The 26,655-nt window shown below is 32.1% G+C and overlaps 1 protein-coding gene across 1 annotated transcript; it reads left to right on the top strand.

The window, feature by feature from the left end:
• The first annotated feature begins 1,953 nt into the window (after positions 1 to 1,953).
• On the top strand, positions 1,954 to 26,395 carry LOC143916470 (calcitonin gene-related peptide type 1 receptor-like). The gene is made up of 11 exons (XM_077437595.1): positions 1,954 to 2,127; positions 3,774 to 4,029; positions 5,811 to 5,942; positions 10,888 to 11,097; positions 11,201 to 11,372; positions 15,404 to 15,520; positions 18,030 to 18,298; positions 20,840 to 21,047; positions 23,288 to 23,495; positions 23,570 to 23,750; positions 25,160 to 26,395. Exons 2-11 carry the CDS (start codon positions 3,976 to 3,978, stop codon positions 25,640 to 25,642), a joined length of 2,034 nt encoding a protein of 677 aa, XP_077293721.1. The 5' UTR covers positions 1,954 to 2,127; positions 3,774 to 3,975; the 3' UTR covers positions 25,643 to 26,395.
• Positions 26,396 to 26,655: the final 260 nt, after the last annotated feature.

Below are 26,655 nucleotides of genomic sequence, written 5' to 3'. Positions count from 1 at the left end.
CCGCCGAGTAATTGCGATCGGATTAGGCCGGGTAGCGTCCTGAGAGACCGTGAGACCGGTGTAAGTGGTTTTAAGGATTAGCGATAAGCTAAGTGCATGTAGGCTAAACAATGGCGACCGAGTTGGCTGGTATTGGTCCTTTCGCAGAATTGAACTGTACCGTGTCGTAGGAAGACATATCCGTACGTGACCATAACAATAGGTAAACAAATTAGACGTCGAAGATGTCCTGAGAGATCTATCCCTTATAAGGCGATACTTAGGCGATATCAGGTCATTCTGGACTTAGCACTGACAGTGCGTGTATCTCCTTAATCATCAATAAATGCTGTGAAACGACTGTTGGCCTTTTATTTGGATCCTCCACCCACCCCTACGCAACAATATCTTAGCAGCCAACACTTTCTTAGCATGTTTTTTAAGGTTAGGTTAGGTTAGGTTAAGTTAGGGTTGGTTTTATTTATTTAAGATTAAGTTGTTGGTGTTGGTAGTGCGTTGTAATTCGAATTATAAAATCACTGACATTGGGACGTGAATTTGTAATTCTATTGTTATATCCGTACTCACTGATTGAGTCAGTTAAATTATAATTTCACTGACAATAACAGTTTCACTGCAACATATGTATATGTATGTACATATGTCATATGTATGTATATATGTATGTCTACCCCATCTCTCCAACTCAACCCAACTCTTCAACGCAATCTCTTGGGTACTATTCGAGCATTTTTCGAGCCACATGAACCATCTACATATGTATGTCATATGCCATTTCAACATCTTAAGTCGCTCCAATATGTCAACTACTGTATACATATTTCATATGCGATATTTTCCACCCAAGTGAGCGTAGATTATCGGATATTATTTTAACATATTTATCTGGTAACCTACGCTCATCATTATTTTCTTAATTTGAATTTTATGTATGTGTGGAATCTTAATCCACTCTTTTCCATTTGGGCCTCGCAGGGATGTTTTGTATTTGTAGCTTGTTTTTTATTTATCGGAACAGGCTGCAGGTGCAAGACATTCCCTTCTTTGTATTTTTATTTTATTTATTACTATAATGTTTTTTATGATTGTGTTATATGCTGTATTTTGTTTTACTTTTTTTTGTTTTTGTAATTTTTTATATCTTAATTTTTTGCTTTTGCTTTTTGTTATTAATTTATTTTCAATTTTATTTTTTGTTTTCTCCCTCTTATTTTATTTTATTATAAAGGTCATTGTGGCGCATTAGGTTTTTCCTGTAATGCCACAATGGTCCAAAATGTTAATTAAATAAATAAATATGTACATATGTATGTCTACATCATCTCTCTCTCTCTCTCTCCGTTATAGCAATAATACATCATTACATACTAGAAATTTTTACTGATAAAACACGTTGATCATAAAACTATTCCAGCACATATTATTGAATTTGTGCAATCAATCAAAATTTTCATTGAACTTTGTCAGGGGGCAGAAACAGATATTAAATAGACGATGAAGAAGTAAATCATTATAAACACATTAAGAGCAACAGCAACTAGAGATAATATGTTAGATTTCCCCATTCCCTGCTGAAAGCGTATTTTTCAACGTCTGAAACTGTTGCCAACCTGCAGATTAAGTGCTAAATTTAACCCTTAAACTCTGCAGATAGTGCGAGCGGGAAATTTAATTCCAAAATTGAGAACATCTTAAATTAATCATCGAAAAGAGACATAATACAAAAATCACCTTTGTTGTCCATTTTTGAAATTATATTTATATTTATGAGATGAAATCGCACATACATACATATTTTTTCTTAATTTTCATTGAATTATAATTCTATATCTACTATTTATAAATGTAGCGATTGTTCGGAGATCGAAATTTTTTTCTTAGAATTCAAATGATGATTTATCAATCGATATCTCGTCGATGATACTCGTTCAACAATAAGAGATATCCTCAGTCAGTATCGAACAGAACAATAGTCAAATATGTCAATCGTTTGATTAGCAATTTTAGTCGGTTATAATTCTATTTCACCAGTGACAGTGTTTGTACATATTTACAAGTGTTAAATAGAGACAATTTGTGGATATAATAAAATATTTAAATTACGAGGGCCGGTTCTTCAATAACACGGTAATCGCATGTGTGCATAATATTATTGAACAATATGCATACACACATGAAGTGCTATCGTTTTTATTGCACTAGACAACAATAAAAGTGCATTTTTAAGTTCGACATTCGTATCGAAACGATACACTAAAGTTTCAACCAGTGAATGTTAATATATTTAATAATACATATATAATATGTGCATAAATATTTAAAAAAAAAACGTTTTGAATGTGTTTGTATGCGTGTGGATCGTAGTTTCGATTATTTTGTCATGTCATAATTCAATTGAGTCATCATAAATATTGTCAGAAACGTTATCGAATTACGATAGATGGCGTTAGTTGCATATAAAATCAGCTTTTCACACATTTAGTATGCTATATAGATGTAATTTTATAAACAAATCTTTTTAATATAATGCACTCACTTAAAAGCCTTTTTAGAAGTTTTGAAATAATCATTGTGGGTTTTGTTTTATTTTTTTTAAATATCTGCTTTGACATATTATTTTGAAGTTTTTCTTCATTAAATTCAATTTAAAAGTAAAAATACTATTTATTAATTAAATAACATTCACAATAGAGTGAATCGGGAAATTACCGTTATGTATTTTTAGCTTTTGAACTAATAAATGTTTTTTTTTTAATATATTCACAATGATTCCCAGATATATTAAATTCGATACCCCTTTTTCTAAAAACCAAAAAATCTGTATAAGAGAAAACCCATTAATAATATACATACATACATCAGTATTTATGATTTATCTTGCATCTGGACAATAATCTTCAAAAACTTTCCTGTCCATGTTGAAATCAACATCATATCATTTTCAACATTCAATCTACTTCTTGTTTTTATTTTGATATGTAAAAGTGTTAAAAATCCAGTCCCACAAATGATAGTCTTTTGCACAAATGCAATTTCTTCTGCAGAAAACTGAAAAAAGCACATTTGAAATCATCTTTCAATTTCCTGTCCATGTTGAAATCGACATCATATCCTTTTTAACATTCAATCTACTTCTTGATTTTATTTTGATATGTAAAAGTGTTAAAAATCCAGTCCCACAAAAAATAGTCTTTTGCACAAATGCAATTTCTTCTGCAGAAAACTGAAAAAAGCACATTTGAAATCATCTTTCAATGGATTCAAAATACTTTCATTCGGATATCAGATTGAATACTAATATGGATCGTATTCAATGTTGTTCTTAGAAAGCAAAATTGATTAGTTTTTTTTTTAAGAAATATTTATAAAATTTCTTGAGGGTTGAAATCCCATGAGTTGGGAATCTGAGTATAAAATAATTTAAAAATATATTCCCATAACTCATTCATACTCAACAACAGATGATTGATTCTTGATGGTTGGACGAATAAAACTTAAATTATTGTAACAATGAAATAAATTATATATAAGTTGCATCGTTAAAAGCACTTTGTAGATTTGATTTGCTTAATAAAATAAATTCCTAAACAATTACCAATAGCTTTCACCTGAAGCGGTGCTATCTCAAAACCACACATAATAGATTTCAGAAGCAAATTACTAAATACCATCATACTATCTAAACACTTATTATCAACATAAAAAAAAAACAGATCTTAATGATTGTCCGTCTGCCACAATTATTTTTTTTCTAACTCTGTATCGCATTTTAGATCGTATCTGCGACGGTAGCCGACGGGCAAAAAGACTATAATTAACACAAAATTCGATCGACATCTCAACGATTACTAATCTTAAGTGACATTGTGGACAGTTCGACGAAAAGACATTGTTGTGTGAAATGTTGTGAGCTCAACAATCGAGTTGGCTATGATGCAAGATCTGTCACCAGTGAAGCTATAGTGTTTTTTGGCTATGATCAAATGGACATTGGAAGTTGTCGTGTTGACGACATTAGTCGTCCTGACGGTAAGATAACCCTTAAGTCGTGGCCCCAAACACCACTTGATTACAATAAATTAATTACTCCACCAGATATAACCGGAATTGAGTGATAGTGTGCTAAAAAGTACGCTTGGCATTAAATGTGAAGACTCGCGGAAGCGTAAATGTAGTACAATACATATACATATATAATACATATGTAGGTACATATATGCCATTTTCAAAATCTTTAAGGATTTGTTGATTTTTTTTGTGTCTTTGAATCAAGGATTTTATTCTTTTGTATATAACACGTGTACATATGTACACAATTGTTTGATATGTATATTTAAATACATACATATGAAAATGTTTGGCAAGATAAATATATGTATGTACCTTAATATGAAGATGGTGATATTTCCTAAATTTGACATAAATTATGTCTTATGGTGCTCTAACTTAAGCTGTTGATGCTTTTTGGCAGGGGTTTCAGCATGCTGATGATATTTTCTGAAAAAGTTTCATGATCTATTTTTTTTTGCAACTTTTCAACGCCGGGTAGTTCGACTAATGATTTATAAAAATGAATATTTATTTTTCAAATCAACAACTTTAAATTCAGAACCATCAACTTTCAGAATTCTGATCTTTTTAAGTTAAGAATAAGCTCACAAGTTAGAATTTTTTTTTTATTACATTTGAATTTGAAACTGTTGCAAATTCTCGCATTTTTAGTTTATATAAATATGTATTATATAGTTCCGAGATTTTGAACTTTGCTTTTCATACAATTAAAATTTAAAAATTAGTAAATAAAATGAATTTACATAATACACCAATTAGTTGATGTATAGTCATATTCAAGATGGAATTTCTATATGTTTACTGTTTATATGCTATAATTTCTGAATTTATAACCATAGCAGAATTTCCCGATGGAAATCCCTAAATATTGAGTATTTTAGATTGAGGATTGGCATTTAGATTGTGAGCATTACACTTTAACAATAATGAAGAAGATGGAACTAGTTTTGGAAAAATACATTCATTAATAAACTTTTTTGTTTATTTTATATTGTTGCAAGATTTATTAGAAAGTCTAAACACACCTTTACAAAACCCGAAATCCTCGTCGGTAGTTATCTAGGGTTTGTTTGAATTAGCTACAATTTTTATACCTCCTTTCTATTGGATTTCTAAATAATTCTAATTTTCCACGTGGCGGGTTTTCAACAGACAATACTTCAGCACTCAAAGGGTTAATGTCCTTTTTTTAAAAACTAATTGCACATTGGACTTATTGCGTTAATTTCTAATTGATTGGTCATTCTCGCAAGATGATCCATTCAGATTCCGTCTTATTATTGAATAAATGAAATGAATTTATCAACAAATACATATGTAGAAATATTATTACACAATCGATATATGAGATGGAAAACTGTTATTCATACGCTAATTAATCAAGTGGGTTATTCAAATTTGACCCGTACTTAAATCATATAAATCGAATTTGTTATCGAATCAGCTTTTTCGAACAGATATTACAATTTTTTAAGTGCCATGGCAACTCATTTCGTTAGAAAACAACTTGATCTCTATGAGAGGTGTGTCATAATTAAAATATGTAGTTCGATACTGAATAAATAGGTCTTGAACGAATCACACAAAATAATATTATTACAAACAAATACAGCGATTGTAAATCGAATCAAATTAAACTTTCGAAATTTTATCTTAAAAATATATTCTCTTATAAGTATCAATGCGATCAAAATAACCAATAACTATGAATTGCTATTTCTTTTTTTCTTTTTCTTCAGACTCCTATGATAGTTGAAGAAGATTGGATGAACAAATTCGATCCTTTTCTTCTGGATCGAGAATTAGACCAGGATTTTCCATTCTTGCAACCATTTTCCAAGGATATGAAAGATGATTATCCAGCATGTGAGGTGATTATTATAATTATTAATTAAAATTAAATCAAAGCCAACTGAAGACTACAGCACGAGGCACTCTTATCTTATTGAATAATCATTATGTATTATCATGTATTATTTTTAATAACCTTTAAAAATGTTGACGATAATAACATGTAATACATATTATAGTTATTTATCAATAATTAATGTGTGTTGTATTTAATTTGCTTTATAAATTTAAAACATATTACAGACTACTTGTGATGTAATAAATTAAAAATAAAATATATATACATAATTAGTATCAAAATAGACTTTGAATCGATGTCTATGAGTTATTACAAATAGATAAAATCAAACATTCATGTTTCTAAAAACGAACAATCAAATTTTTCGAATTTTCTTGCGTATTAGATTAATTAAATTAATTAACAAATGGATGTCAATTATTATCTGATTATTGCTATCATTTTATATTTTTTTCTTTCATTTGAAATCCATTTAACAAAGCAACAAATTCATATTTGATAAATAATATTAATTAATTTATGCCTAAACTTACAAACATATTACATACGTAAATAAGTGTGTATATTATATGTAGATTTTCAAATCTAGATATTATATATTAATGTAGGTATGTAAATATGTACATAAATAAGTAGCATTATGTGAATTTTGAAAACTCACAACTAACTTTTTTTTAATATTCCAAATAATAATAATAATGAAACAATCGAGAAAATTAAAAAAAAAACGTTTCAAAGAACAGCATGAACATTTGATCATCAAATTAATGTGTCATTAAATCCAGATCGACCGTCTCCTGTTAGAGTTTTTCAATTTATCTAATTCAATTATTGTCTCAGTTCCAATAAAATCGGCATCCCTTTTCTGCTAGCCTGGATTTGTTGGTTTTTCGCAAAAATATGCATGTTTGTGGTTTGTAATTAATATACATATGTCTACCCAGGGTTTTTTTCCCTATGTAACACGGTGGAACAGCGTTCCAGTTCCTTTTTTCTCGGCATTTTTTATGCTTTTTATTTGAAAATAAGTTTTTCTAATAAAAAAACTTGACAACATTTGAGTTCCGGCACCTTTTTTTCAAAAAAAAGCCCTGTTTTTATCTATGTACATACATACATACATTGAATAATGTGTTTGGCTATACATACATACATAATATACGTGCAAAATATAAATAAAATATGCAACCATTTATTAATAATAAGAGACAACGAGCGCATGCGCAAAATAGAAAAAAAAGTTTGGTTTTATTTAGTTAGTGATTATTTGTTTTACAAATAGTATTAATATTCAGATTACTAATCATCCAATAATTACATACATACATATTAGGGAGTCCATAACCGGTAAACCGGTTTACCGATAACAGCCCCGAAAAACAGCTTGTAATTTATTATTTATTATTATTAATTTATTAAAAAATAGCTCGGTAAGTAGCAATCGAACGATAATGTGAATATATTTTTTTTTTTTAGTTGCTAACAACGAATTTTTTTTTTTAGTTCATTATCACTTCAATGTTTATTGCCGTTTGGTTAAACATATTAAGTAAATTATAAGATACATATAGTGTGAAAAATATAAAGTTATAGGCGTTTAAACAATTAAAATCTGACAAAACGAAAGGGTGGCAGAAAGGCAGATAGATACGGCAACTTACCATTAAACGTCAAGATGGTCAAAATTGTAACATTTTTTAAACTTGTCTATTACGATTATTTTTCACCATCGTACTGGCGGATTTGATTTGAATATATTGTTGACCAAACCGCGCAAAATGGCAAAGTTTCAAAACGATTGAATGAATGTAGGATATCAAATCCAAACATTGTCAGACGAACACATAAATGTAATATTAATAGAAGTGGCTTTAGGTGTTATATTGTTGTCAAGTAACATTCTGTCCACGGACAGATTTAAATAATTTTAGCATCAGTCGTATTTGACGCTTGGTGCTCGACGTATGTCCGATAAAAACTTCTCTGTTCGTTTATATTACTCGCAAGATGGGCAAGCGTCGGTAAAAATTGCAGAATACATTCAAAAACACACAATAAACAACAAGTAAATTGATCCGATTGTATTCCGTGCGATGTAGCGTATTTATAGAGACGTGCCGCATAAAATTGACAACAATTATTTATTCCTAGGGCCCCTCTATTCTTATTACATCTCTCTGCAGACGAATGAGCTAAGGCAAGCTTAGAAGAGGCTTTTAATACTAATAATAATAACAAAAAGTAATTTTTTAAAAATCGGGTACTTTACCGGTAAAAAAATACCGGATTAACGGTAAATTGAACTCCCTAATATGTAAAAACATATGAAAATTGAAAACTATCGCAATGTAAAAAAATATATAATATATCTACTTATGTATTACATAGGTATAAACTTGAAAGTGATGCGAATCGCCATTGATTATTTCCAAAGCCGAATTGTATGGAGAATATCGAGTGTTTGTCGCCACTGTTGTCTACTTCCGTTTTATAATAATAATAAACGGCAATCGATATGAGCGCACATCGAAAATATAATACATGGCAAAGAAAAGGTTATCTTCGCTTATCGCCGTAGTAAGTGTGAACGATTCCAACGAACTGACCCCATTACGATATTTACGCGCATTTCACCAATAAATCATTGCCATTTCGACATTGTTGGGATTTAAATGGTAACGATTCTGAAAGTGCCTTTACTGAAAGTCGACGACAAGCTGAAAGGCGATAGTGCCACGGTTGGGCAATAATTAAAATGGCGTGATGATAGCGACTTATTATTATATTATATTGTATTATATTATATTATTTTGGCAGAACAATATCAGCGGCCAAGGCCCGCTATGACGTTATACCGATTTTGAACAGCACAAAACAAGCTCGACCCCGAACAACCTGAATGCGAAAATTATTTATTTTTTATCGCTTGTTTTCGACGCTACATTACGGGTTAAAAGCCCATCTGATAATCTTATCTGAACGTTGACGAATGATTGCGACGGAAAAATATTTCGAATGAAAATTACTCTAGATCAGGAATTTAACCTAACTTTTTATAGCAACGAGCAAGGTTTAGATAAGTTTCAATTAGCTTAAGTCTAGGGATTGCAATTTGCCGTCAAATTTCATAAACCGGTAAACGTTAAATGACTTTTCCTACTAACGGTAGGTATACCGGTTTTTACCGGTAAATGAAAAAATCCTGGATTAGATAACTGTATGTGGTTACTTTGCTCAAAAACGTTAGTCTAGATTGAATCTTAAATATGTATGTAATTAAAAATAAATCTCAGGTGAATAATATCAAATAAATGCATAAAAAAGTAAATTCGTAATAATAAATAAATTTAACTTTTTATTTTCAACCGATCATATTAATTTATTTAAAGTTTGGATCATTTAAAAGTTTCGATCATAATTGAAACAATCGTCTCATCGCATTTATCACGATTTGGTTGTTTTGCGTTGCCAGTGAATTTATCAATTTAATATTGCCACAATTAATACTGAAAATAAACATATTCCAGACAACCTTATCTACAATTCGCCATTTACATCGATTTTTATAGTAATAATTTGAAAATTTAATGCGCGTTTATATACTTCATTCACGATAAAATAGTTTCCGGTAAATTCCGGTAAATTTTAAAATTTACCGGTACTTACCGATTGCGAAATTTTGTCGATTTACCGGTATAACGGTTTTGCAATCTCTACTTTTGACTTTGACTTTTGTTCACAATGCAATACAATATTATATCATAATACACACAAGCTGATTAAAGTTAGTGTATAAATGTAAAAATTTTGATTTATAGATATTTTTGATTTATTTTTGATAAGTCGATTTTTAAATTTTTGAGATTAAAAAAAAAAAAGGCTATTACTTCAATATTATAACTTAATGATAATAACAACATATAAAAACAAAAAGAGATAGTGCGATTATACTCGGCTTTAATGCATTATGATAACATTGTTATACAAACATCGAGTGCGATTCCCATTTTCTCCTCGGTATTATAATTTGATAATGTTTCCGTAATCAATATAATAATAAATAGAGCGATTTAAAAACATTTTTTACCCATTAAATGATTACAATACGTATGTATGTACGTCAATTACTCTAAGGACTATAAAGTCATGGGTTAATTTATTGCAATAGTAAACATTGATTCACCTGAAATAATATAGTACATATGATTGATACATATCTCATATCCCATTATGCATTAATCTTAAATATAATATTGTTTTCATTGTTATAAAAATAACAATACACGGGTCATCGTTTAATTGAATAAATTATTCAATGATTATTAGTATAATACATACACGTTACATTTAAGGAGACTATTCTTAATGCAAACTGAATAAAAAATCTTATTTTCAGATGCACACAATTTAAATCGATTATTAAAATAATAATTCACGAACAAATAGTTGACCCATATTACATATTAAGTGCATATGTAATACATACATATGTATGTACATATACAGTGTAATCGGCTCATATTTTTTTTTCATGAAATGTTTTATGGGTTTGTTGATATTATTACAAATTAAAAACAAAATTTGATTCAATATGTTTTTAGCTTTTTAAATTTAGTTCAAAAATATAAAGCAAATGACATATAAACACTTTTATGGGTCACTTATGACTTATAGACATAGAAGTAGAATGCATAGAATCGCTCTCAGCCTCTACTGCATTCTACTTCTATGCTTATAGAATTATTTTTTCTAAATGAGTCTAAATGAAGATCTGTCTTCAAATATATATATATATATATATATATATATATATATATATATATATATATATATATATATATATATATATATATATATATATATATATATATATATATACATATACATATTTTAAATAATCTAATGTAGACATTTTTATAGCAAATATAAACTTTCTTGTTGTACAGGTTCCAAAAAAGTCAGCCAACACTAAGTTAACTTTAAAGTTTAAAAATTGCAACTATCGAGGAAGAAACTATGCGGATATATTATACAAATTTATAACCGGACAACAATGTTTCTATTTCGCCCAACCAGCTAGTTGTGATCCAGTAAACAAACCTCAAATTGGAACTTGCAAGTACAAAGATATCGGATACGCGCCATGCTTTTACATTGTGAGTAACGCCTGATTTTATGCAATCTCTATGACAAGAAAACGCTTTTTTTTAATACATATAATCTAAATTTTTCTACTATACATAAATTTATTTTACACAGCCCGTATTTAATGAGTCGATATCGTTGTGTTATCCCATCGATTCAGATACACCGGAAGTCATTCGGGAAATAGAACGAACTATGGCTAATAAGCAAGCGGTTGATAAATGGAGACGATGTGCGAAAGCTGCCATGGAGTGTTGTGATAACTCGGAAGATACTCCAGATCAAAGTTAGTTTTAAACTTAAAATTCAGCTACCATCAATATATCGAATATGCAAATTTCTAATGTAGTGTCATACATATGCGTATACATATGTACATACATACATACATATATATTATATATTAACAAGTTCCAAAATAATTTATTTATTTTTAATTATTTTATTTCAATAATACTCATATATTCGAACGGATCCTCCAAAACGAAAGAGTCAACTTACTGATGGTATATTTCAATATTTAAAGTTCCAAACTACATGTATTAATTTGTAAGTTGGTGACATCATATCAAGAGTATTTATGATTGAATCAAATGTTTCTCCTAAATGTATTATTTCAATCTATGTCTTTTAGATTAAAAAAAAACTAATAACAAGAAGTTATCAAACCATTGAGTCTAATCTAATTGAGTTACCATCTTATATTGCAACAATATCTTTATCTGTTGGTAGACAAACTGCTGGTCCCCGAGAAACTGCTACAATAGAAAAATTGCAAGATACATACTTAAATATTCACGTGAATGATCTCTAATCTGTACTGTAATTATGTAATCTCTATTATGAGAGTCTGATAAGTTTTCTCTTTGGGCTTTGACTCCTTAACCTCGCGTAGAAACGCTCAATTCAGTAAGCTTTTTCTAAAAATTCCAAGGGATGAATGCCACCTTCCAGAAGTTCTGCTTAATCTCAAACTTTGGATACCTGGGAAGCTGGGAGAATCTCGCTCCAGAACTCTGCCAATTCAGACCAGAACTAATGTTCTCAATGACTTGCCCTTTTCAAGGGCCATTCGACTATATAACCTGCATACCTACATATATACATACATATGTCATCATCATCATCATCATTTACAGCCATTCGCCATCCACTGCTGGATGAAGGCCTCTCCAACACGCTTCCACTCGTCTCTGTTTTGCGCAACACTCATCCATCTCATTCCGCACATTTTCCTAATTTCGTTCACCCATCTTCCTTGCGGTCTTCCTTTTACTCTTTTGCCTTCTCTCGGGTACCATTCAAGCACTTCTTTTGTCCACCTTTCGTCCATCCTCCTAGCTACGTGACCCGCCCATTGCCATTTCAATCTCTTCACTCTATCCACTATGTCCACTACCCTTGTCATATTTCTCACCCACGTGTTCCGCTTCCTGTCTTTCCTCGTTATGCCAAGCATACAGCGTTCCATACTTCTTTGAGTGCATTGGATTTTATTTTGCATCTTGGCGTTCAGTGTCCAAGTTTCACATCCATACGTCATCACTGGCAAAACGCATTGATCAAAGATCCTTTTCTTCAGGCAGAGTGGCATTTTTGATTTAAAAACAGCATTCATCCGTCCAAATGCACTCCACCCTAATTTCATACGTCTCTTTATCTCTTCATTTTTACTACCAGACATGTCAATTATTTGACCTAAATATAAATAATTATTTACTACTTCTACTGGTTTATCATCTAAGGGGATGCTATCAGGCATGCAATAACTATTGAACATTAGTTTAGTCTTATCTACGTTAATTTTTAATCCTACTTTTCTACTTTCCCTGTCCAGCTGTGTTAGTCTGATAAGTGGGTCAGCTGAATCACGAGCTACTAAAACTATATCGTCTGCGAACCGAAGGTGACTCAAAAAGCGACCATTGATGCTTACTCCGGCTGTATCCCAATCCAATTTCCTGAAAACTCCCTCAAGCACCGCATTGAATAACTTGGGCGAGATTGTATCTCCTTGTCTTACTCCTTTTCCTATGCTAAATCTATCTGTACCTGAAAAAATTTTAACCGAAGCTGTGGCATTCTTATATATTGCAGCTAACAGTCCCACATAGGGTTCCGGCACTCCCTGTGTTTTTAGAGCGTTAAGTACTGCATTATGACTAACTGTATCGAAGGCTTTCTCATAATCGACGAAACCTAGGCACAATGGCCGTTGATATTCGTTGGCGCGCTCGATTAGTTCGCCAACTACTTGGAGGTGGTCCATTGTGCTGAAATTTGCCCTAAACCCTGCCTGCTCTACAGGTTGGTTCTCGTCGAGGATATTCTTCAGCCTTTCTGTAATAACCTTCGTGAAGAGCTTGTAGACCGCTGAAAGTAGACTAATGGGTCGGTAGTTCTTGATATCGCTTTTGTCGCCTTTTTTGTGTATTAAAATGATAGTTGCGTTATTCCATCCTTCTGGTATAGCTTGGTTCTGGATGCATTTGCTGAAAAGCCTAGCTAAGATATTAATTAGGGGGGGGCCGCCACATTTTAGTAAGTCAATGGGAATATTATCTTCCCCTGGGGATTTACCGTTCTTTGCAGTTTTTAGCGCGGCCTCTACTTCGCTAGGCAATACTGCAGGAACCCTTTGGCCGTGTGTCGATTCCAGAGCGGGGAATTGGCCGTTGTCGTTCTCGTATAGTTTTGCATAGAACGTGTAAACTCTGTCTATGATTTCTTCTCTATTCCTAGTTATTACTCCGCTCTCTGATCTGATTGCGATCATTTGGTTTTTGCCTAAGAAAAGATCCTGTTTGCACTTTTTCAGGCTACGGTTATTCTTAATGGTATTTTCTATTAGCTTGCTGTTAAAATCCCTGACATCCCTGACTATTCTCTTTTTAATTTCCTTATTTACTAGATTGTATTCTTGCTTATTATTATCCCTATCTAAATTCCTTTTATGCTTAATTAGGTTTTTTGTTTCCGCTGAAATTTTGCTTAATTTAATCTGTTTCCTGAATCCACCTAATTTCTTACCTGTTGAGGTTAGAACCGAACTAATTACAGTGTTCAATTCCTCGATGTCTGCTTCTGGGTTTAATTTCCCGTATCGATTTCCAAGTTCGAGTTCGAATTCCTTTTTCCTAGACCTTAGTTGAGCGAAATCTGGAGAGTTACTGCATCCTTTTATTAATTTCCTACGTTCGCAATTTATATTAATGGCCATCTTGGCACGGACTAATCTGTGATCGCTACCTATATCTACTTTACTTAAAACACTATGAACATACATATGTATAAGCGTATAAAGGGAAAGTTGCTCAATACAGCTTCCCCGCTCCGTTTGTTTCTCCATTGGCTAAGCACGTACAGTTTTAAATGAGTCTCGCAATCTCACGATCTCACGCTCTCACGCTCTCAGGGTTCTAGCAATTCTACCGACCACTTAGAGTCCCGCTAGGCCAATTCGGAAGTCTCCATTGTTATATGTATGTATGTGTATATATGTATGTGGGTATGTGTATGTGTTTACATGTTTTTTTTCTCATTTATTCAATAGTCATTAATCTTTTTGCCAGGCGTCCCGATTAATCGGGATTGTCACTGATTTTAAGCCTCGTGTCCCTGTGTCCCGAACGAACCTTTCGGCACGCCCAAAAGTCCCAGTTTTCACATTTGTCTATTATGCATACTTTTAAAACATTTTCAAAGGGACAAATTGATGGATTTAATAAAGAAGTAGCAAAGTTTTATGAAACATTGAAAGATTATTTGAAACAATAGACAATACCATTAAAAAAAGTGTTTTTCTGGATGAGCTTGGAAAAAATACCAGAATGGCTAGATATTGAAAAAACAGTTAAATACGAAAAATATTATAATACAATTTGTTGTATTAAAAATTAAATCAAAAAGAGAATTACAATTTACAAATTGGAATGGAAAAATTGCTGTAGAAAAATGGGTAGTTAAATTATATTCTCGAATACTCTCGTTAATGCAGATTAATGAAATAAATAGACTTTCTATAGATGTAATTATTTCAATTATTGCCAAATGTAATTATTTGAAAAAACTAAGTGGTCTAATATTGTTGATTTTATCCCGGTTTGACTTGGAAGAAATCTGGCAACCCTAGGTTTACCTGATAGGCCTTCCTGGTTTAAATTTTTTAAACTAAGATAAAATTAAGATGCTCAAACACTATTAATTGACATTTTATTTCAAAATTTATTTGATAATTAAATCTTTATAATATTCCTATATACTGACCGTTCACCAACTGACTGAAAATACCTACATAACTTTAGTATTAAATTTCAGACACTTGCTCCACTATTTGGGACGCTTGGGGATGCTGGTCTCAAGGAATAGGAGGCAAGAATTCAACTCAAGTGTGTCCCGAATTCGCATACTCGAACCAAGGACCGGTTTGCAATCGTAAGTTACGTCAAAAGTCACACACGGAAACAAGCAATGCGTCACGAAGATACACCGTTTCGTAATTAACAACAAAGCTGCACATAATAGCGTGTGAAATATTCCACAATGTCGCGAAGATGTTACCCATTGTAAATTATCACGGTTTAAGCACGCACCTTTTCAGAAGCGCTAATTTACGTCGAAAATTTATCCGAGTTTATATGTGTACGGCCGTCAATGTGTTAACAATGACACGTCAGGGTTAAGGTCATCGTTTTGAAAATAAAAATATATATATATATATATATTACAATATAACGTTCTCATCCTCTTTGACCTTGTTTGCAGATATATTTACGAAACTAACGTCACCGTGTTTACGCATTTTCTAGTCGTAATTTCACATGTACTTATTTGTTTTCAGAACTGAAATATTCTGTACACGAATTCAATTAAATTTTAATATGGCCATTCAAAAAGAAAACCTTCGAATAATGGCTGTTTACTTAATTGTACGGAAAACGATTAGCGGGCCATATAAACGGGCAATCGTTATAAAGCTTTTTTTTTTTAAATAAACTTTTGTATTGTTTTACTTTATCTATATGTTCGTAATAACTATATTTTTGATTTTTAAATGCTTTTTATTATTACGAAATTATGTTCACAATACATCTTATGTCTATTTTAATAGCTACTGATCTACTGATCATTTTCTATTTTACAATTTAATTTAATTTGGTTAGTAATCATAGTATTATATTATTCTAATGTTAATGTACAGCATTATAGGAAAAAGAGCTCAAAAACCTATTTACAATTCTAATAAATGCTCATAATACATCTAATACATAATATTAATTAAAACCTCTCTTAAAATTAAAGTCGATGATCTAAAGCAGATTGTGTTTAGGTCATCTGTGTTTATACTTGAAGGGTATAGACATTTTGTTGTTATCACCGAGACTCTTCACAAGTGTGTTAGTATGGTTATTAGTGATTCTGTCATAGAATCTACTGGTTAGTTTGTTAGTAATGTCTGTAACAAACGGAATATTATATATGGCATGCAGTTTTTTCAAGTTAGTATATATGGGTGTATTATAAATTATTTTTAGGGGTAATAACTATATGAAGTTTTGTGACCATGCGACAATTTGACTTCCAGATTTTGCCTGATTTAGGAACACACATTATAAACAACAATAATCTTAACAAACTGAAACTTAATATCAGTTACTGAAATGCTTATCGACACAATGTAAATTTTGTCGTTGATTGGAAGTGGTACCCTTATAGCTGTCCCCTGTTTTAAGATTTTGGATTCAATTATAAACCACTCGACAAATATGATCAAAACTTTTTGCATGTAATAGGTATAAAAAACTACATAAGTATTTTTAAAATATTTTTTCCTCAACCGGAAGTAGTACTTTTATTCCAGAGAATCGAGGTTTTTTATGTTTTTCTCAGAAATCTTTTAGTTTATTGCTCTATATATGTAATCTAAGTATCAATATCATGTAAATAAATTGTATAGTAGTGTTGCATAGGGGTGGGTGGAGGATCCAAGTGAAAGGCCAAAGTCCTTTCACAGCATTTATTGGCGATTAAGGAGATACAAACACTGGAAGTGCTCCGTCCAGAATGTCTTGATAGGGTCTTAGTACCTCCTTATAAAGGGACAGGTCGCTCAGGGCATCTTCGACGTCCGGTTACTTCCCCATTGTTTAGTCACGTACTCGGATATGCAGTCCCACACTTTGGCGTTGTCAGTTCTAAGAACTCCACGGGAATGCGACCGCTAAGTGCATTCGGGGGTCGGGTTAGCCGACTTGCACTTAAGCCTGGAGATAATCCTCGAAACCAATTATAACGGCGGCTCCTTTTAGCCTACGCTGCAGTAGCAACTAAATGTTTATTACAATTATTGTTTTCTCCTGCCACCCCATAACGTTGTCGAAGCATTTCTATCAAAATATCGTCAGCAGATACATATCTCTTAACCGCTTAGCTGCCCAAAGCGCCTTAAGACGCAAACAGCCGTATCTATTATACGCTCAGCGCGTCGGCTGGGCGTCTAAGCGGTTAACCAAATCACCAAATGAATATGGCCAACCTTAACTTAACCTAACCTATCCTAACCCTTAAATAAATAGGTTTTGGCTGCTAAGATATGTTTTTTTTTTGTGAAAATATTGATGAAATAAAACTTAAAAAAAAAGATATCTTAACAGCCAACATCCATTTATTTAAGGGTCAGGATAGGTTAGATTAAGTTAAGGTTGGCTTGAATGAATAAGTCAACCTATTCATTCAAGATTAGGTTGTTCGGGTCGGTATTATTCAGTCTCAGTGTCCCACGCGAGAACTGAGACAGTGAGACCGCATATTAAAGTAAAAACGTGAAGGTAGATCGCATACTAAAGTAGCGCCCTTACAATACTTACATACAAAGTCTCTTTCGAAATTATATATTGGAATTATTTAGGGAAGATTATACATATGTATATACGATGTTTTTCAGATTACAGCTACAAGTTCTGCAATATAACACCAACCGGAACAGCTTGGATTGATAAAACAGATTATTCCACGTGCACGGTCACACCCAGACTTCTCCTGAGGAACGAAATCCACGTTACCCTTTTGGCCATTTCTGTTGGAATTTGCACCCCAGCTGTCATCATAATGTTGGCCTATAAGCGCCTTCGTACTGAGAGATTAGCCATGCATCGAAACCTCCTCATCTTCATCATCATCAGGAACGTTCTGATCATCATAATCAAAACAGTAGTGAGTACATTACTATATATGTATGTAATTAATAAGGCCGTCGCAATGATGGTAACGCATATTTTGATCAATTGTAAATGAAAAGCATATGTTAAGTTGGACTCATTCCACCAGAATACAACCGATGACCTGGCTAATGATGCAATTACACATGCCTTGAACTATTTGCATAGCTGCTACATACATACATAAAACACTTCAGACGGGATTTGCTTAAATGTTTTTGATACCAGACCGCTCTGGAAACATAATCGGATTGAAACCGCTATATTATTATCACGAAATATATATATATATATATATATATATATATATATATATATATATATATATATATATATATATATATATATATATATTTTCTATCAATGTTTATGAAATATATACATATATGACCGCCACAGTGGTGTTGCGGTTGCTGACCCAATAAACTTGTGGTTAATCTGCGATGTGACTGGACAGTACTTTTAAATAAAGTCATTATTAACTTAATTATTTCTTCTATTTCTCTTCATCACCCTTAAGAGGGCTGGACAGCAGCGCCTTGTCCATACAAACGTACTATACTTCTCCCTTCCTCAATTATGGCACTAGAGAAATTATTTTTTAATATGCTGTGGATATCCACCATTGAGGTGCATCTATCGTTTTTTTTTTTTTTGATTAATTATTTTTTATATGAGCTAGGAGCCGCCAAACATCCATATAATCGCCTCTTTTTTACACCCACGAAACGAGTCCAGCGTGCTTATTTAACGGTCGATTTAAAAAAAAATACGCCGATAGATGCACAGAAAGTATCTTTCTTATAGCGATGATGAATTTTTTTTAAAAATTGGTCCAGTTTTGGAGGAGAAAATAGTAAAATACGAAACCTCGATTTTGTCAATTTGAAATACGTTTTATCTGGTCGAAGCGCAACTGTCGCATTCACTCAATATATATATATTGATATATATTGTCGCATTCACTCAATATATACGTACACTCAATATATATATCGAAGAAAGGAACGGTAACAAAATTAAGGTTTCAGGTGTACAGCCCTCTTAAACACAGGATTGCGCTTTGTGTCTCCCTGCGCGTGTTGTATATTCATGCGCACATTGTGTTTTCGTGGGCGTCTTGTCTCTGCTCGATAGTCGGGACACAAAGCGTACATATTATTATGTCTTCGTGAACGCCTTGTGTTTCCGAATGTCTTCATTTAGACATACATAGATTTATATACTTTAAGATCAGGGCCGTGCGTTAGATTGTCTCAGTATGATGCAAGTCTTCGAATTGCCGCCCCCATAATGTTTTTTCTTACCTTCGATTGTGATTTTAAAAAACTGCACAAAATGTACCAAATCTATTATTTTTAAAATATAAACTACGTTAAAATAATGATATCAAGTATGACAATTTACTACAGTTTTAAGCTTCTAACTTTAACCTTAGCAAATTCGTTAATTAGGGATGTGTCGTCATTAATGTCAGATTGCTTATTGAATTTCTAAATTTTAATTTTGAAAAACTTATTTCCCCACTACAGAGATACTGAGACAGAGAGTGTCAATAAAATTCTCAGAGCTAGAACAGTATACAGATACAAAGAAATTAAATTATTTTGGCACAAATAATTCAAAACATCCAAAGGTTTCATAGAATATGTTAGCAATTGGGATACGTCACGTAAATCTTCTTGAAGATCATTTACATTTATATCTGATGCATTTTCGACTGAAAGTATTGATTGGAGACTGCTAAAATAATTTTCTAGCGTTTTATCATCTACATATGTATATCTTTGAGTTCTAAAATGTCATCTAAAAACTAAAAAATGTTGCTATGGGAGAAAATATGCCACAAGCGTGAATCGTTCATTCAGAGAATAAAGTTTAATGTCCAGAATATAATTGAAAAATATTTTTTTAATTTGTTCTCCCCTGTTAAGAGTTCATCGACAGCTTCTTCATATTCAAATTGATCAAATTGATTTTTAATCATTGAATTGGTTCAAATTATATTTTGATTTCGCTGCTTATGCCGCCCCCCTTAAGGTGCCGCCTGATGCACGGCACGGCCCTGTTCAGGATAAAAGTCCAGACAGTTTCGATGTTTTTTGTTTCAGCCCAAGATTTCTTTATTAGTTGTAGACCCTGTATTTTATATACGTACATACAATATTGGGTACTAAATTTTCTCAGTTTCTTATCCAATTAATATTTTGAAGTAACTTTATTGACGTCTCTATCAATTTGAAGGAATTTACATATCATACTCATAATTGAAACCCGTTTTGAAGATCCAAAATAATCGCTTTAGCATTAACGGTTCTATAAAACCTATTCTAAAAAAATAATAAATAAAAAATATAAATCCATTGATTGGTATATGCAATACCTCATAAACTCATAAACAACACATCGATGCAATTAAAACTCGATTCAAGTGATCAGTAAAAGATAAATGCATTCAATTTGTATATAATAATTAAATGGCACTCTTCCCACGTGTACATAAAACTCTATCTCACTTATAATTTTTTCGACGCAGATAATCGAAGACGAGCTGACAACAGCCGAGGGAATGACTATCATGACCCAAAATGGCTTCTGGTGCAAATTTCTGACCATTATGGAGAAGTTGGCAGCCAGCAGTACCTTTATGTGCATGCTGGTTGATGGAATCTTCCTACATCGAAGAATTGTGAACGTATTTAAGAAGTCTTTCAACCTGATCATCGTGTACTCGACAGCTGCAGGTAAAAATGATTGAAAGATAAGCAGCCATAGAGGAATTGATCGAAAACGGTTATTCGAATATATATTTTATTATTTATTTAATATATGAAAAGCATATAAGAGCAGGTCGAAATATCGACAAAAAATGATTATAAAATATGAATGATTTTGGGGAACGATATACAATTGATAATATACAAATCTTCATAATGAAATTTGTACTTATTTGAAACACGTGAATGATTTTCTAATTTTACAGGATCGACATTTTGATGTATCTATTCAAAGTACTTACAGATCAAACTGATAAATTAACTAACCAGATAGGCATATACATATTGTTGCGTAGGGGTGGGTGGAGGATCCAAGTAAAAGGCCAACAGTCGTATCACAGCATTTATTGATGATTAAGGAGATACACGCACTGTCACTGCTCAGTACAGAATGACCTGATATCGCCTACGTACCGCCTTATAAAGGGTAGATCTCTCAGGACGCCTAATCTGTTTACCTGTTGTATAGTCACGTATTCGGATATGTATTTCCACGACATTGGGTCTCCCCGTACCGATTCTGAGAAATAACTAATAACGGTCATTGTTTAGCCTAAATGCACTTAGAGTCCAGCTATAATCCTTGGAAGTAAGTGCATGCACTTAGTAAATCCGATAACAGATATCCGTTGGTCTAAGTGCAATTCGCTCAATCCGCAGCGTACGTAACAATATGTTATAGTCGAAGTGTATCTTCCAGTTGAAATATATATAATAATAACGTGGGAACACGAGATAAGAGGATCCGCCAGCTAAGTGCATACAGGGGTGGACAATAGAGACCCCCGGATTAGGCCGAACGGTACTCGGTAAGTACCTGATAAAATTCTCAGAACCCGGACAAGAGCATGAGACACTTAAAACTGTACGTGCCTAGACAACGGATAAATAAATAGATCGGGGAAGCTGTGGTGAGCAACTTGTCCTTTATAAGGGGGTTCACACGCCATATCAGGATTATTCTGGATCGAGCGCTGGCTGTGTGTGGACGTCCTGAATCATTCAATAAATGCACTTAGCCGGCGAATCCTCTTCTTCCTTGTTCCCACGTTACAATATTTTAACTAGTTGGAATATATGTACTCCATCTAAACTAGTACTAACTACCGTTACACATAGTTGAAGTTTATTTTCAGTTGTAGGATACATATTTTGAATACTTGAAATATATTCCGTCTAACCCACGTAAGTTGATTCATATGGCGAATTACATTCAAACTGGTCAACATATGTATATATCAACTGAAAATACAGTTCAACTATAAGTTGGTACCAAGTTCTATGGAGAGGTTAGGTTTTCTTGAAAACGACACTCGACTAATTGAGTTGAAAAGTCACATTTTTGTTTTGAACACATTCTTAGAGTTATCGTAATACGGTACTCATTACTTTTATTTTTAATACTTAGCTAGTATTTTTATTTATTTATTTTGTATTTATTTTTTATTTTATTAATTGAAAAATCAACAGACAGGATGTACATAGATATGTATAAAAAAACAAATAGTAAATAAATAATATATGTAACATCCGAGTCCAATAATAGATTTTTACAAAAATGAAAAAGATAAATATAAGGAAAACAAATTAAAAAGTAAAGAATAAAGGCATGACAAAATATGTAGAACATTGCACAATTAAACTATAGTATTAAAATATTTGGAAAAGGTTATAAAATAGAATATAAGAAGAAATTGAAATTTACAAATTGACGCATTATTGAATTCTAAAGCATTCGCAAAAACATCTGAGCTGTCTAAACTCAATTGCTATATTACAACTGGCGCACATTGTTGAAAGTGTATTTACGCTTGTATGTAGAGATATAATTTACTAGTTGAATTGTATTCGAATATGAATGACCAAAAACGCTGGTTGAAATATATTACAACTGAAATTACACCTCGACTGTAACATATATTATACATACATAGTTATGGTAACTTAAAACTGAAACATTCTGAAAAATAGCAATCGAACAATTGCTTCCGACCAATTTCCTAGATACGATAAAAAAAACGACAGCTTGACAACTATTTCCACATTTCCACATTGTTGAGTGAAGTTGTGTGTTTAACAACTTCTAATTAAGATTCAAATCGAATGTGGTGGCGTGCCTGGGTGACCCAACTCGTGCTCGATCAAAGTTTAATTACCATGTCTGTTGGTTCCATTTCACATGTCACATTCCAAATGCTAATTTTCAGCCATTACGATCATTCCCGTGGTCATTTGGATCGCACTGATGGCCGTCTACAACGACTCAAATTGTTGGATAGTCTACGACACACAAGGAATCCAGTGGATCTTAGACGTGCCCAGAATCTGCATACTCCTCGCCAACACGGTCCTCCTCGTCGACATCCTGAGGGTGATAATGACCAAGTTGAACAAACAGGAGAATGCGAATCAACTGTAAGTGTGCAGAGTGTTGGTAGTTGAAAGTTTTGACTTACAGTATCATACTAAAGTTGAGCTTGTGTTTGTAGGAGTACGGCAAGGGCTACTTTGTTCCTGATGCCTTTGTTTGGAGTTCAGTTCTTGTTGACAGCTTGGAGACCTCAAACTGGTTCGTGTCCTTGGGAGCAGACTTATTATGTATTCACATACGTTATGGACAGTTTACAAGGAATTATGGTTTCTGTGCTATATTGCTACTGGAACACAGAGGTTGGTCCATTTAATCGTAAAATCCTTCCGATTATGTTCTTCGTCTATTACACTGAGCATCAAAAATCACTCAAAATATGGTTTGATGATAAACGCATCAAAGACAAAATATGTACACAATTACATTGTGCAGGCATGCATATGAATGAAACTGTTATCTAAATTTCAAACAAGAAGTCTTGCAAATCAATTGATGAATTTTAATATCTCAGTTCAAATATACAGGTTGTTATGAAGCTAAGTGCAAAGACTTAAATGGTTGATAGCTCATGTTATTTATAACATTTTAGCCACACATACCTACCTCAGTCCAAAGTCATACGGTTTTTTTTTAATTTAATTTTTAATGATTTTTAGTAAATCTCACAGTTAATTGCTAATACTGCCCAAGTTAAAAGTGGTATGTTAGTCAATTATTATTTTTTTAATTTTCTAATATTATATTTATTCAATCAAATAAAAATAAATACAACCATCAGCGTCAACATAAAAAAATATGAGAGGCACAATAAGTTTTCAAAATGTTTTCAAAAGTAGGAAAAATCTGATATACTTTTTGTATTAAAAAAAATAGCTTAATTTTCTTTAAGAGGTTAAACCTTTTTAAAAAAATGCCTGATTATTGCCCTTTCTTTTAATATATCACTCATGCAGATGTCTTGCCAATTATTAGAATTTCAGTTTTATCTCTTCTTCATGGTTTGAAAAGATTTTTATACTTTTCTGATTAGGTGTTGTTTTGTAATTATTTTTTTTGCGTAAAAGAGCTCAAGAAGTTCCTTGGCTCTTCCCCAGATGTAATAAGATAAATTGGAACCCTTTAAGGCTTTGCACTTAGCTTCGTAGCACACTGTATATCATCCCAAGACAAAATGGATATTAAAAGATCCAGAAAAATAACACTGAGCAACAAAAAAAATTACAGGAGCAAAAACTAATCAATCTTTACTAAGTTTGACCCAATTAATTCGAATATAACAATGATTTTTGTTGGCTTCTTCTCGTTTATGAGATATAAGCGTTTAAGTATTTAACTCAAAATTTAGTATTGCTGTGCCAAAAATGATTTTTGAAATCAATAATCCCATGTTTTTTCTATTGATTGTGATTTTTATTACTTAAAAATACTTATAATTAATTACATTTACTTTTTTCTATCACAGAACATTTGATACAAAAAAAAAAAAACATTTGATACAATTTATTTATATATTCAAAAGTTCGAAAAGGCGTCTAAAGAACTTCCTTCCTTGAAAATAAAACAAAAATCTTTTGTGAATCACATTGTTCAAAGGTCAAGATTCCAATGCATCTCCTCTCATAACCACGCTCTTAGATTTGCATCAGGTCCTTGAAGAAAAGTCGCAAACAAGTCCTGCAACAACATAAACACATCCTTATAATTTCAGGTCCACAACCTGATTAAGGTCACCTACAAAAAGACAGAAAACGTAGTCTCAACACACTTCACCAAGGGGGCTCAACGAAGGAGAGCAACCCAAGCCAACATGTCCAACAGACGAGACACATACTCAACCATGGTGGACACCGATAGTCGACCATCGATCTACATCACCGATACTTCCAACAGGGATCATCAAGCAACTCCATCAAATCTACCTGCCGACGAGGAACCAGCAGCTCAAATCTTCGGTAGCTCCTTCTACTCTGCTTCCAATGACGGACTCATCGAGATGCACTTCGAGCACGATTCGTATCCTCCTCAACAAGACTATTCCTACAACTCCAGGACATTCGAGCATGAGATTGAGGAGATGTCTGGCTATGGACATCACGTGGATCTGTGGATAAAAGATAAATCGGAAACAAATGCATCGTTCGATCATGACTCTCAAGATACTAATAATAACATTATACAAACTCACCTATGATCACTCAGCTGATTTAGCAGTTGCTTATCCATTAGTTTCTCTGTGATTGACCCTAAGTAATATTTATTCATATTTTACAATATTTTTAATAGTAAATCCGTCCAAAGCAGTAATTTAACATTGAGTGATATAAAACCTAACCTAACCTCTAAATTTAACATATTTACTGTAAATATTGCAACTTTATTTGACAGTTGATCGTGTATAATTTAAATTAGGTACTTCAAATGAAAAATAGTTCGTTTGATTCTGATCGGAAACGAAAACGAAAACGTTATATATCGTTTTCGTTTTCACTATCGTAAAGCGAAATAAATAATATATATTAACTGGTTTTAAAAAATGATAAAATCCTTTTGAAAAATAAACATAATATATTTTTAATATTTAAAAATGTCAAATTATTGAGGATTTAAGTATTAATATTCTAAATAAAATCAGTAAATATACATAATTACAGTTTTTAACAAATATTATTTATTTCCTTTTTAATCCTAGAACGAAAAATATTTTAATCTTCCAAAAATAATCGGTTAATATTTTTATTTCGTTTTCGTTTTTAATTCTTGATAAAAATATTGTTTTTGTATTATATTTTTAATGAAAGCAATACATACTTTATTGTATAGAAAAATATTACATATCCATGTATTTATTAGTACCTATTATATGTACATATGTATATGTTTTATATATTTAATTATTTATTTAATGTATACAAAGATTGAAAATAAATTATATTAATAAGTAGACAGTTCTAGAATTTTATATGCACAGTTAAAATTATGCAAAATCAATAGAAATTATACAATAATATTTTCAAAGGAATTTCAAGTTTGCGTATATAAATTTAAACATCGAGTAAAATTAAAACAAATATTTAACTATAAATCAAGGCTTCGCCTTGCAATTTCAATGCCATTTAATGAGTTAACCCATAGTCATCGAATCGTTAAAATATATTTTTTTTAATTTTGCATATTGTTAAACAAACATTAATTCATTACTACGGT

This window comes from Arctopsyche grandis, chromosome 9, assembly GCF_051622035.1.
Source record: "Arctopsyche grandis isolate Sample6627 chromosome 9, ASM5162203v2, whole genome shotgun sequence".
NCBI classification, from domain to species: domain Eukaryota; kingdom Metazoa; phylum Arthropoda; class Insecta; order Trichoptera; family Hydropsychidae; genus Arctopsyche; species Arctopsyche grandis.
Note: the sequence above shows the minus strand (reverse complement) of the source record. Positions and strands in the feature narration are given on the sequence as shown.

Coding starts and splice junctions, on each gene's coding strand:
- LOC143916470 (XM_077437595.1), top strand. CDS start 3,976: ATGATCAAATGGACATTGGAAGTTGTCGTGTTGACGACATTAGTCGTC. Junction 11,373..15,403: donor GGAAGATACTCCAGATCAAA/GTTAGTTTTAAA, acceptor ATTAAATTTCAG/ACACTTGCTCCACTATTTGG. Junction 21,048..23,287: donor CGTGTACTCGACAGCTGCAG/GTAAAAATGATT, acceptor GCTAATTTTCAG/CCATTACGATCATTCCCGTG.